The sequence below is a fragment of the Arvicanthis niloticus genome, chromosome 29 (genome assembly GCF_011762505.2).
Source record: "Arvicanthis niloticus isolate mArvNil1 chromosome 29, mArvNil1.pat.X, whole genome shotgun sequence".
NCBI lineage: Eukaryota > Metazoa > Chordata > Mammalia > Rodentia > Muridae > Arvicanthis > Arvicanthis niloticus.
In genome coordinates this window covers 19219922-19234458 of record NC_133437.1, presented here as the reverse complement: position 1 = coordinate 19234458, position 14537 = coordinate 19219922, and the positions used below count along the sequence as shown (strand labels likewise).

Sequence of the window (14537 nt, the reverse complement as noted above, 5' to 3'; positions counted from 1 at the left end):
TACAAAGTTGTGAGATATAATCTTTTTTTTTTTTTTTTTTTTTTTCCAAGACAGGGTTTCTCTGTGTAGTCCTGGCTGTCCTGGACTCACTCTGTAGACCAGGCTGGCCTCGAACTCAGAAATCCACCTGCCTCTGCCTCCCAAGTGCTGGGATTAAAGGCGTGCGCCACCACCGCCCGGCGTGAGATATAATCTTAAGAATTTCAGGTCAACCTAAATATCCAACTGCAGACTAAATACATAAATCAAACAACCATAAAATAAAACAGTATTAGCTATTGAAAATTAAGCTATAAAAGTCTATTTATATTGAAGCTATAAAAGTCTATTTATATTGACAGAACTATGTTCATACCATATTCTTACAAAATAGTAAAGCATGCACATATGTACATGTACTCAGAACACACAGACGGATGAGCACTGGCATTTGATATGAATGATGGCTGTCTTCAGTTAATTCCATTCTTAACGTTGCTTGCTATTGTCATATTTTTATTAGGACTATGTTTAACTTGTAAAATAATAAGCTTTAAAACTCTCAATTAGAGTTAAACACCTAGACAATTCATACATTGTACATTTAATAGACACTGTGCAAATGCTAGAGTAAGAGTTACCTTTCAGTATAATTTATTTCTATTCCTACATATCTGAGGCAAGTCAGAATAGAACAACACACTGAGTATAGAACCCAGGTTACATTTCTGGCTGTTACTAGCCTGATGGTCTCCAGGAAATCATTAACTTTTGTCAGTCTTGGATTCCTCATGCATTAAATGGGAGCAATCATAGAAAACACATAATAAATATCTAGTCATTTTTAAAGCACATTCAATGTCATCTCTGAACCTCTGGTGCTATTTTGAATCCTGTTAGTAGTATTGTACTGTTGAGGACCGCACTCTGCCTCAACACTTTGCTGCTAAGTGCTCTGGTCAAGAGAGAGAGAGAGTGGGGCTGGAGGGGCGAGAGACTCGAAGAATGGAGACAAGGCAAGGTGTGTGGTCAGGTCTTAATTCTCATCTTAATTCTCATCTCGTCTCATCTCGTCTCCTCCCGTCTCCTCCCGTCTCTCTCTCCTTCTCCCATTATTGAAAGGAAATCTGGGGTATTTATCAACACAAGCAGGAGAACACAGGTGAAAACACTACCACGTGCACCATGCAGCTGAGGTCACTAAACAGCAAAACAAGCTATGTGGGATAAACAATATATTTATCAGAGTGTGCTTCAGCTGTTATAGGCTTTTGAAAACCATGTCTTTCATCAGGGTATATGGCTCCAGATGGCTGCAAAGTTGATCTAGCCGCTTTCTGCTAAAGTCAGCTCCCAACACTCTACATTAATGGTATTAAAACATATAGTGATTTACAATTTAGGAATACACAGGTAGATAACTATGACTTTATTATTCCTCTCATCAAATAAACCAGGATTGAAATCTGCCAAAGCCAGACAATCTCTTAGAAATAAAAATCACTACCTATCTTAGGTATACACATTATTTTATCCCGGTTTCAGGATCATATCGGTAGCTTATTGGTATCCACAGTTTACTGACACACTACAGAATTTGTGTGTGTGGACATCAGCTTATCTCTGTCTCAGGAGGAAAGCAATTCTAGCTGTAACACTGGGGAAGTTTTGAGAACTTCAGAAGTACTAATTTTTCCATGACCCCCTCCGACTTCACTCACTACAGAAGAATCAGAGAAGCCATGAATGAGAAAGATGCTCCTTGACTCCAGATCCAGGTCTGTGGGTCAACACAGAGCCAACCTTCTGAGAGCACGCAGTTGCTCACTCTGTGCTTATTTTACACAACAGAAACACAGCATCAATGACCTCGTTGACCTTTTCCCAAAATCACAACACTGACGTTCATCCTAGCTCTAGTTTCTCCCTGTGTAATTATTTACATTTCCAGACAGGTCATTCAAAAAGCTTCACACCAAACAACTCAGTGCTATACCAACAGTGGATGTATCTCACCCTGTGGTATTGAAAGCCGCCTGGGAAAATCTCTCCTGGCACGCGGCTACCCAGACCTCACAAGCATTAACACTTTGTGGTCACCAAACCATCAGCACAGGCAAGCAAAGGATTGACATGGATACATAGAGCCCTTTGCCAGAAGAGAGAAGAAACGCCAGCAGCTGTCTTAGGAAACCTGCCCAGGCATCCAGAGCTCGACAACAAGTCTGGTACTTGTTGTAACAAGCGTATGTTAGGGCATTCAAGTGTATCATTCCAAGGCTGCCCTGGGCCACCTTATTAAAAATGCACTTCTTTTTTAAAAAGTGTGTGTGTGTGTGTGCGTACATGCACACATGTGTGTTATATGTTGTATGTTGATGTGTTATTCTGGAATGTGGGTCTCTCTCTGTACATGCATATGGAGGTCAGAGAAGCTGGATGCCCTGAGCAACCTTCCACCTTATTCCCTCAAGACAGCATCTGTCACTGAACCTGGTGCTTGCTGGGGTTTGGCTTGGGTGGCAGCCAGCAAATCCCAGTGACTTTCCTTTCTCCACCTTCACCCTCACTGCGGTTACAGAAACACAGCTACGTGTGGCTTTCGGTGTGAGTTCTGGGGAGCTGTTCTCATGCTTGCACAGAAAGTTCTCCTACCTACTGAGCTGTCTCTCCATGCCTTAAAAATACCAAATGGTCTGTCCTGAAAACATGCATACAAGTAACATTATACAGACTTAGCAGGACATACTTACATACATATGTTTACATGTGAGTGCATGTATATATGTGTATATGTGTCAACAACTGATGAACAAAGAGGCCAGGAATTTTACAGAGAACAAGGAAGGATATATGAGAGGATATGGAGGGGGAACAGGAAGGGGGAAATGGTGTAATTATATTATAATCTAAAAATGTTCTTAAATGATCTATCTATCTATCTATCTATCTATCTATCTATCTACCTATCTATCTATTTTTGGTTTTTCAAGACAGGGTTTTTCTGTGTACTAGAACTCTCTGTAGATCAGGCTGGCCTCAAACTCAGAAATCTACCACTCCACCTCCCCAGTGCTGTAATTAAAGGACGGCACTACTTACTACACCTGGCAAGAAATGGGATGTTTTATAAATACATTTCTGTTAGGCTGTGTAAGCCCAGTAACTGACCACAGGGATCAGGTGTGTGAAAGGAAAAAAAGAAGCAGGGCAGCAAAAACTAAAAGAAAATAAAAAATTACAAGAACTTATATGCCTAACGGTATACTGCACAGCAAAAGCTGGACCACAAAGCGACCTAAGGCTCATTCGGCAAAAATCGGTCATCTTCACTGAAGAGACCATGATGTTTCAGTGATATCAGTACTCGCCATGAAAATAAGACATATATCTAGGCATAACCAACATGATGGGCCAGACCTGTCCTGCTTTCCTTAGACGTTCCAGGACTTCATCATGGTTCAGTGTTTCCCAGAAGGCTCAAAAGACTGTTGTCCATGTAAGAACTCAGTTTTTGTGCTAACATTCATGGATAGACAAAAAGTTGCCCAACCACAGTTACTTCCAGCACCACAGATGATCTGATCTTGGAAAGACATGCACCTGGGTTTTAAAAGATGCTGGCTAATGAGGGGAAGATGCTGAAGCTGGGGAGAATGCTGGTGCATCCAAAAATGGGACCAAATGGTATAAGAAGACACACAAGCAAGTCTACATTTGGGGTTCTCCATATTCCTCTTCACACACACACCCATCTCATGTTGATACAACATATTCCTCCAACATCCCAGGTCTCCAGGGGTTCAGGTGCCGTAACTCCTCCTGCTGTGTCAATATTCCCAGCACTCTTAATTGATCTGCTTGCTATCTCCACCAGCACTGTCTGACCCACACAGATCACCCAGTTCAGTCCTGATGTCAGCTGTCCCTTACCTACAAGAACTAACTAAATGCCAATAGCCAGAGTCTGTGATCTCTCCTGACATCTGATGTCACACTCAATCACTGACATTGGTAGAGCCACAGCCACTCGTGAAGACTGCTAGCATGCTACAAGCATTGGAGTTCACAGCCTGGAATGAGCATCCCACGGCTACCAAGTACTTCCTTAGGATAGGTATATCTCAGTCTACTGCCCATGCCAAACCATGAGGCTCGAGCCAGGCTCTCCTGACTCAAAGCTTAGAGTAAGAGATAATGACAATCTCCACTAATCTAAACTATAATTCTGAAATATAGGCATGAGTTGGAAATTCTGAAACCCTACATAACATAAATATACACAATGAACTTACCATTGATGTTAGCCAATGACAGAATATTGTCCTGGTGATCAAGAAGGCGTTTGACTTCAATAATATCCCATTCTGGCAATTCTTCTGTGGGCATTACAAGCCTAAAAATTACTGAAAGACAGTCATTTTTACTACAATGTTCAAAGAATGGAAAACCTTTCTACTCAAAAAGTATTAAATGTAAAATATATGTTGCACAGAAAAAACAATCTCCAAAAGGAACCTATTTATACCAGCTTAAACCAGCTTAAACCAGCTTAGACCATTTCTTCCAAAAGCTTGTGATCAGGGTTTCCGTCATCTTGCTTCCTTTATTGACTTCCAGACCTCACTACCAAACCCTGCCGCCTCCTCGGTCTCCACTGCATGTCAGGAATACCACTTGGTTCCTGTCCAGGCCAGTGACTGGCCACCACCAAAACCCCTGCTCACTGCCCCGCCCCAAGTCATTTCCACTCTCAGTTCTCTCTACTCATGGGTCCAGGCCAGTAAGCACTGCCACAAGATAAGCTACAAATTCCTGGCCTTCAACTCAGTAAAGGCTTCAGTAGCTGCCAGGAAAAAAAAAAAAAAAAAAAAAAAACTGTTAAAAATAAGAGCCAAGCCGGGCAGTGGTGGTGCACGCCTTTAATCCCAGCACTTAGGAGGCAGAGGCAGGCGGATTTCTGAGTTCTAGGCCAGCCTGGTCTACAGAGTGAGTTCCAGGACAGCCAGGGATATACAGAGAAACCCTGTCTCAAAAAACAAAACAAAAGAGCCAAAAGTGAAAACAACTTTTCACATTTTTGGTATATATTATTAAATTACAAATTCTCTGAGAATATAGCTTTTAATTTCTTGATTATAGATGTTAAATATGTTCCCTGATTTATTATATGACTTCAAAAAGTTTTAAACTATAAGTCCTAATTTCAATCAATACTTAAAACCTAAAATCAAATCAAGTGGTTCTATCAACCAACATTTACAAAAACATCTATGATATTCTAGAAGCTAACAAATGTGAACAGGCCCAGTTACTGCTGCCAAATGCCCAGAGTCCACAGCAGCCAGGAGACTGTGTACAGGCTGACAGACACCAGTGTACACGTGCTCTGATGAGCCACTGCAGCCAGAGTTACAGATGCTCAGAGACAGGCACGCCTCATATAGCAAGTGCTGAGGGCTCACATCCTTCCCAGGTGGTGGTAATCAACTATCCAAGTCTTTCTTCTCCTCACATCATTCTCTGGTAAATAGGTCAAGACACATTTCTACCTGCATCTCTGACAATATATTTGCCAACTGTCCAAGAATCTGCAAGATTATTAAATTCTAATAGCCTTTTACATTCCAAGTGTGCTGTCAGCTAGCCTCCCAGCTAGTAACAAAGAGAACTCTTCTTGATGTGAATAAATTCTGATCAGAAACACTACTGCTGAGTGATTTTGGAGCAGGAAATATATTGTTTAATCAAATTAACAGAAGACAGTAATATTGTAATAGGTTGACAAGAAGAAGTCTGACCTAACACTTTGAAAATGGTTTACCCTGTATCGTTTTCAACAACACCAAAAGGCTAGAGCTAGGGCAGAGGCAGACATCTCTGAAATAAAACCGATTTTGTCTTTCTGGCACACTTGAATGTATGCATTCATGTATCTGTGTAGACATGTATAGACATAAACTCACTCAATTCTCTGCCAACTGCTGCAGCGACACGGTTTCCAGGGATTTCAACCAATGCACTGATCCCTTCAGAAAAAAAAAAATATATAAAACAAGGAAATTATTTTCTATCATGGCTTACATCAAAAACAAAACTTTCTTAATTTTATATTAGTCATTTCCCATAAAACATACTTAAAACCTGCTATATGAACACTTCCTTTTTGCTCACACATGGAAACTGAGCCATGAGTACATTTCTTGCACCTTTGGAAGACACTCTAGACACACTGCTAGGCTCTGACTATTGCTCCTGCAGTGCTAACATGGTACACTCAGCCACTCCCATGTATTAGCAGGCATCCCTTAAGATGAGAGCCCCAACCACCATTTAATGGCGGCTTCAATGAGTTATGAAACTGAGGTAAATGTAAGACTATGTATGTTCCCTGGCACTAAATAAGCTGGTGATGAAAAAGACATATCTGGCCTCCATCTGTTTGCTGACACAACTCTTAAAATCCTTTAAATCTCCAGACACTGCGTTCTAATGAGACCACCAGTTGTCACTGGTAGCTCTGGGATGAGAACTGCTCCCTAGAAGGACCAAAACAGGAGGGAAAGTTAGCACTTCAGCCGGAACCTCCAAGGAGAGAAGGTAATATTGGTCACTAGAAGCAAATGGTTTAATTAGCCTTATCTACATAATAAAGCCTCCATAAAGATACAGGATTTAGATAGATTCAATAAAGCTGAACATGAGACAGTGCCTGCAGGGAGCACACTCAGGGAGCACACAGAGTCTCTGTGCCCCGTCCTCCCACCTTGCCCTTTGTATTTCTTCTTCAGTGCTCTTGTAATAGAACTGAAGTGGGCAGATGTGTTTCCCTGAGTTCTGTAAGTCACCCTAGCAAACTGAATTGTGATTTATAACCAGGGTGTCAAAATCGGAAGAAAGGAAAGAAGAAAGAAAGGAAGGAAGGGAGGGAGGGAGGGAGGGAGGGAGGGAGGGAAGAAGGAAGGAAGGAAGGAAGGAAGGAAGGAAGGAAGGAAGGAAGGAAGGAAGAAAAAACAACAACAAATGGAATGATGGGTAGGGAACTACCTTGAGGACCAAGCTTTTAGCCTGAGAGACGGGACACTACCTCCAGGTAGACAGCGTCAGCCTGAGCAGGTCAGAGGACACTGAGTTGGTCGCCTATCTGCTCCTGCAACACTGACTGTCAGAGCATTTGCATGTGAGCACAGAGGAAGTGACGCTCGTGCGGAGCCTGTCAGTCCTATCTCAACAGCCTCTAAAGGCTAAGACATGGTCTGCACACAGCACCGTTACAGCTAATTAGTGCATTTCCAGACTGACCGATGTTGAGATGACCAGACTTTAAACCATCACCCCACTTATTTATGTGCAGAACGTTTACTATGTGGGGTCCGGTTGCTCTGGCTGTTGTTTTTAAAAGACAGGGTCTTGCTATATTGTCCAGACTGGCCTGCCACAGTCCGTGTCAGCTTTCTGGGGAGCTGGACACGACACTGTTGTTAAGCACCCAGTACTGAGTATGTTTTCAGAGCTAAATCATAAAACGGTCTCAGACTAACCATAACTTCAAGCATTGAAAGGTTGAAATACTGGAGCATATTAATTAAAAATTGTTTAACAAAGTTAATCTTTCCACTTTGCTATATATTATCTATACATGTATCATATTCAGATGCAGGTGCCCCACGCACTGGCTTTCCTTCCTGCCTGTCACGGCCTAGCAGCAGTGTTGCAATGCCTGCACTAATTTCTCCTCCTCGTGGGTGTGTGTCTTGTGTCCGCATGGGAGAGATGGAAGAAACGTGAGAGAGCATAAAAGAAAGATGTGGAAGAGGCAGGAGAGTGGTTTTTCATGTCTCACTCGTAGTCCAGGCTAGCCTCAAACTTATGAAAATCTTCCTTCTTCAAGAAAAATTGATATGCAGAAAATGTTCACTTAGGGACCAGTCAGATGGCTCAGTGCATAAAGGAGCTGGCCACCAAGCCTGGGAACCTGAGGATCCACATCATGGAAGACAAGGATTGTCACTAGTTGTCCTCTGACCTTCATACATGTGTCATAGCCTGTGCCCTCTCTCTCTCTCTCTCTCTCTCTCTCTCTCTCTCTTTCTCTCTCTCTCTCTCTCTCACACACACACGTGTATACACACAATACACATATACACATATGCAAAACACACATATATATGCACATGTATATAAAAATACACAGAACTGTAGAATATTAAGTGGTCATGATTCTGCTATCCCAAGCTTGGGTATGGCATATATTGAAAGTACTCAAAGGCTATCATGTACTGTATGAGCATCCATGTTCACTGTGACACCATTTAAAACAGGGCGGTGATGAAATCAGCCTGCGTGTTCATCAGAGGACAAATGGATAAAGATGGTGTGATATGCACATGCACGCACATGCATACAGTGATAACATATGTACATTCATGCACATACACAGTGATCATGTGATATGCGTATCCACACAGTGGAGTATTATCAGCCATAAAGAGCAAAACCCTAACATTTTCAAGAAAACGGATGAAACTGAAGATCACCATCCATCGTACGTAAAATAAGCCAGATGTGAGAATTCAATGCTGCATGCTTTCTCCCATTTGTGGAGGAAGGGTGACTTCTGTGGGGAGGAAAAGGCTAGTGAGGGTGACAGGATGGGTGGCTACCATCCAAACATTGCATCCATGTATGAAATACCACACTGAAACCCAATACTCAGCATAAATAGGACACATGTGAGAGTAGACGTTCATTAAATTATTTGTCATGTGAAAATACTCATCAAATATGGCTACCTACAATCCTCAGAACCACAAAAAGGAAACCCCACATGGACCTTTATATTGTGATTGTGTCTCTTTAAAGACCCAACTGTGTCTTTTACAGTCTATCAGCTGTGCCTCATAGTTACCTTGGTTGGTTTTTACCTGTATCAGAAAGGTGGCTGGTCTTACACAGCAGATCTAATTTTCGGTTCCACACACCTAAGTCACTACCACCTGAGAGCCACACATCCAGTCTCTGAAGAACAGCTAAGCACTGCAAAATCATTTCAAATGGATCGTTAGTTTAGAAAGTCTAGCATTGTTCTGTGGTTTTAATTTATGTGCCCAAGTTCCCTGACATCCGTGCATTTGGTAAGCAGTTTGGTTTTCTTCCTGCTGACTCTGGGCTTTTTAAGTGACCACCATCTCACAGAACGTGGAGAAGAGGTGATTTCTAAGGCAGGTGAAGAGGATGCTGGGACTCCCCTGTTCTCTTAGACCACTGCCCCAAGGTGACACTTAAGCTGTGCACACAGCAGGAAGATGAGGCCTGTGAACACTCCAGAGCAGTAACGTACCAGGACACACTGAGCCTCTGAGTAGGGTCTCAGCCCAGACAAGCCTTCTGGGGATGGACCACACCTAGCAGGCCTCATTTAAAAAAAAAACAAAAAAAAAAATAAAAAAAGCAAAAAAACCCAATTCTTTCTTCCACTGAAAGCTGTTGGCCCCCTTGTGAATTGACTGTGTATGTGTGAGATTGTATTTTGGGGCCTTCAATTCTATTCTACTGATCTGTTCCCATGTCATTATGCCACTATCCCTCTGTCTTGATACTGTATCAGTAAGGAAGTTTTAAAATTAGGAATGGAATCAGCAATCTCTATGCTCCGTTTCCAGAACTGTTATGGCTATTTTGAATCCTTTACACTTCAAGTTTCAGGTTAGTTTGTTCCTTTCTGAAACAAAAAAATCCAGATTTTTTTTTTTTTAATTTTATGATCGATATTCCATCTTTAGGTCATTTAGAGAAAGAAGTGTTTAAATCTTAGTATTACATCTAACCCATGAACAAATGATAGTTTTTCAGTTAACTCTTGCTAGACTGATGTAGTTGTATGAGCATCTTGCCTGCAAGTTAGCATGCACACCGTGTGCATGCTTGGGACCCACAGGAGCCTTGGATCCTTGGAACTGGGGTTGCAATGATTGTGAGTCAGCATGTGGGTGCCAGGAATCGAACCGAGTCCTCTGCAAGAACAACAGGTGCTCTTAACTGCTGAGCCAGCTCTTCCAGCCCCTAGTTTTTAAATTCATTTACTTATTCATAAAATTTACTGAACAATGTTTCAAAGATTTTAATGTATAAATCTCCTACTTTTAAAGATAACTACTTCTAAGTATTTTATTCTTTTGAATGTAACTGTGAATAGAATTTTCTCAATTTGATTTTAGAAAATTACAATTGACTTTTGTATTACCAATCATGTACCCTGAAACCTTGCTAAGTTAATTTATTAGCCTTAAAAGTTTTGTGTGGGTTTATGATTTTCTACAATAAGGTCGTGTCATGCATAAATACAGAAAGTTTAGTTCTTCTTTTTCATAAAACATTTATGAAATAATCACTCTTTTCTTTTCTATTGTCTGATTTTGCTGTCCAGATCCTTCAGTGCAAACTAAACAGATGCACGCACGCTGGGAGCAGAGATTTCTATTTTATTCCTGACCATACGGAGAATGGTCTGTTATCTTCAATATTCGGTCACTGGATTTTCATTAAGTGACCTTGCTGGGTCACCTATGAGTGTAAAATATCTACATGGGGAGAGTATGCAGAAGTTGGTTAACCACTTTCTCTGCCTCTGGTCAAACAGTTACATGGTTACTGGCCTGGGCTCTGGTCATTGACTGACTTTCAGATATTCCACTGAAGTCACATTCCTGGGACCTCCCTTGGTTGTGCTATATCATCCTTTCTCTATGTTGCTGGCTGTACTTTGTTAATATTTTGTTGAAGATAGTATACTATCTTTTTTTTTTTTTTTTTTTTTTTTTTTTTTTTTGGTTTTTCGAGACAGGGTTTCTCTGTGTAGCCCTGGCTGTCCTGGAGCTCACTCTGTAGACCAGGCTGGCCTCGAACTCAGAAATCCACCTGCCTCTGCCTCCCAAGTGCTGGGATTAAAGGCGTGCGCCACCACCGCCCGGCTTGATAGTATACTATCTTAAATACTTGCCACGTTATCACTACATTTTCTAAAGTCTTTTTATCCCTGCCATGAAATTCCTAATCAATATCTGTTTATAAAAAGATGAAATAGATAGCATCATCATTCAAATGTTTTGTTTTACAAACAAGAAACCGACATGTCGAGGCCTTAGAGAAGGCGACAGGCAAGGGACAAAGGCCTGCCTGTGTTTTGGTCAGAGCGTAAAAACAGAAGAGCATCTGTTCCCACTCTGTATGTGCTGTGTCTCTTAGCAGGGCCTGCTGTGAGCCCATCAGGCCTGCCTGCTTACACTTCAACACACAGGATCCCCAAAAACATGTCTTAAACTCAAATGGCTGTGTGTGTGTGTGTGTGTGTGTGTGTGTGTGTGTGTGTGTGTGTGAAAACAATGATTTGTAAGACCTAAAGAAGTAATTTCATCTAATTTATTAAGCCATTTTGAGAACATCAACGAAAATACTACCATAGGAACCTGATTTGCTGAAGAGCTTACCTTTACAGTAGACTGGAAGCATGTGACTCTCTGGATTTGCCGGCCAGTGTCACAATCCCAAACTTACAGTTACGTTAAGAAATAATGCCCAGATAGAATTTTAAAACTTTAAGTGTGAGATAACATTTTTAATTAATAACTGAATCACAAGTATAAACAATCGGGAAATCCTTAAGTAAGATCTGAGCCAGCTGATATTCATAGATCTGTACAGCGAGTCATCTCTTCGGCTACAATGCTACTGCGAGGCCATTTAAAGATGGCCACCAGAGTGAGCGCCCCCGAGTACCCATCTCTATGTGCATTAACCACCAAATCGGCGTAAATGTCCTCATGGGAACAGTTTACCACAATGGAGTAAAGGTGCACACACATTTTATACTAAAAGCCACCACATCTCCCAACAATTTCTGAGACTTCACTGCAGTGTACATGCATGATTATGTGTCTATGCTACGCCTATCACTGCGTGTCTCTGTGACTCTGCATGCACTGCCACATGGGACGGGGGGTTTTAGTTTGACTTAAGGAGCTTTTAACACAGTTTCCTACGTGTTACATTTCATGCCGTATACATGAAAATATCATATCATATACTTGGAAATGTAAGAAATAAACGGATGGCAAATACACCATCATGTCTGATATGTATTTTACATTAACATTTTAAAATTAGTTTCATAATTTATTAATCTGATCTGATTATTTTATTAATTCTGTGTCACTCTTTACATGTAGTTAATTATAAAAAGGGAGATGCCTATGTATTCATATGTTTGTGTTACACTAAACAAACTACTCCATTATAAAAAAGCCCTCTCGATACTAGACAATGCTTTCTGGCCTTAAGCTTCTCAGTTCTAACACCACCTCACTCACAGTCTTTCCACAGACATCACTTTTTGAAAGCTTAATGCTCAGTACTAGGTAACATGGGTTCTTAAGACCATTACTTGACCAAAGAAAAAATCCTACCATCAACATTTAATTTAAATGTTTAAAGGTTAATTAACAGTGAAGGTCCATGGAGAGTGGACTTGGAGTCCATCTGGATAAAATGAATGTCAAAGTTCTCGGGATTTTTAAAAATAATGGCGATTCAGTGGCATGAATGGCTGTGTGTCACCGCCATTTACAAGTAAGTGTGGCAGCACCTTACTGTGGCAGCAGTTTAACAACTGTCTCTAATACTGGTACAGCATCCTAGCAACAGCATTACTTAAACAGACACTGTATTTTAAATTCTACTTCTGCAGAAATTATAACAAAGAGAAAAAGACAAGAGCTTGAATGCATAAAATAAAATTTTCTCTGAAAAAGCAGCAGAAGTAAGGCCTCCTCTGGTGTACATCTGACCAAACCCCACACCAGCACACACAGGTTAGCCTGGTGAAATGTTTTCTGGAGCTCTTCTTACCTGCAGACAATTTATCTAAACACTGTTTCAGCTGATGAACTCATTCCAAGTGGGACATAAGTCAGTCCTGGTTCTAGAGAGGTCTACAGACCCACTGCTCCTCTGGGCTTACTTCCGACTTAACACAGCTATAACAAACTTGTCATAGCTGACTGCAGAGCAAGGGGAATTGCAGCTACACACAGTGCTTGGCCACAGCTCCACAATGCAACTCCTTGTAAAGATTCTGTTTTATGTTCTTTGATCTATTTTCTCAGAAGGTCATTGTCCACAGCTTCAGGCTACTGACCGCATGCCTTGGGTGAGTTACTTAGCATCTCTATCTCTGCCTCTCACTGTGACAATGACAAACTCCTACTTCACAGGGCCATCTTTTAAGATTAAATAAGTCAACATATGTAAGACACAAGAATCCCTAATACACGAGCACTGTATGGAACATCACCATATCTATGGTCTTACAAATTTTAACCAGAAAGTATGGGAAAGCAAAAGTAAATTCACTTGAAGACTTTTAAAATACCAAGTTTTAAATAATGAGCAGAGAGGACTGCACTTTTGTGCAGATCCATTCAGCAGCGGCACAGGTTCTCAGGGGGAGGGGTGGATTAAGTGTCTTTTGCCATACATGAAGGGGAATTGATTATTTTTCAGTCCAATTCATCCTAATTTCCCTAATGAGATAACGTCTTAAGCTCACATTCTTCTACCCTGTCTTTTTGCAGAGCCTGATGTAATGGACACTCTGGAAAGAGCTGCTTCTGTCATGGGGTTCACTACAAGCCCTGAGCTGTTCCTGCTGTCACCTAACACTTCAGGAAGCATCTCAGAGAGACTTGGAAAAATCACTTTGCCATCAGAATGCACAGCCCCTCACGGCTGCTGGGTCTCAGGTTAAGGATATACCGACAGTCCGGTCAGCCGAGGCTGTCAAGAGAAGCTGACTGCCAGCCTCACAAGAATCTAGGGGAGGAAACACGGTGATAGCCGTTATCTTCTGAGTGTGTCCTCTGAGTTCCAGAAGCTTTTCTCCTGTCTGAAACACACGTAGGAATGTCAACAAACTTACTTACCTTTCCCAACATGAAGAGTCTTAAGTAACATTAAGAATAGCTATGTCGAAAATATGCCATTTAAAATTATGTGTTTGGAATTTAAAAGTTTTTTAAACAATCAAATAAATATAATCTAATCAAGTATTAAAAACAGCTCTGAATACTTTTGGCTGTTTTTTAGTCAGTATGCTATTTTAGGATATTTTCATCGTCAATTTAAAGAAACACTTTCCTGTGATTCTTGGGAATGATGTGAGTTCTGCAACAACAGCAACAGTTTAGTCTGTAGACAGGAAACAGACACATGCACATATGTCTAACCTCTGCAGCTACAGGTGCAGAGCAAATGAAAGTGCAGTGGCCTGCAGGCACACTTAACCCAGCACCTACTCCCACCCACTAGTCCTCTCCTCAGCCTCTCCCTCACCTCCCACGGAGAGACACACAATGCTATACATTTCAATCTTCCCATGTCTGCAGGATTTCAAGAATGTGTCTACAGTACATCTGGCCTTCTGCATCCACCATCTTTAGAAGATGGATTCAACTTATTTCACTTTTTTGTTTATTAGGAAATAATAATAATACAGTCCAGGCTTG

General features: G+C 41.2%; 1 protein-coding gene across 4 annotated transcripts in view; it reads right to left on the bottom strand.

The window, feature by feature from the left end:
- Wdr41 (WD repeat domain 41) overlaps window positions 1-14537 on the bottom strand; it is a 58634-nt gene that overhangs the window by 11534 nt on the left and 32563 nt on the right. For 3 of the 4 annotated variants that reach the window (XM_076927190.1, XM_076927191.1, XM_076927192.1), the window contains 6 exons: window positions 13787-13918; window positions 11466-11528; window positions 9873-9992; window positions 8904-9015; window positions 5946-6008; window positions 4275-4385 (listed from right to left, as the gene is read on the bottom strand). In XM_076927190.1, coding sequence (XP_076783305.1) covers window positions 4275-4385; window positions 5946-6008; window positions 8904-9015; window positions 9873-9992; window positions 11466-11528; window positions 13787-13918 — 601 coding nt within the window. The remainder of the gene's footprint in view (window positions 1-4274; window positions 4386-5945; window positions 6009-8903; window positions 9016-9872; window positions 9993-11465; window positions 11529-13786; window positions 13919-14537) is intronic. The other variant, XM_076927193.1, reaches the window with a different exon arrangement.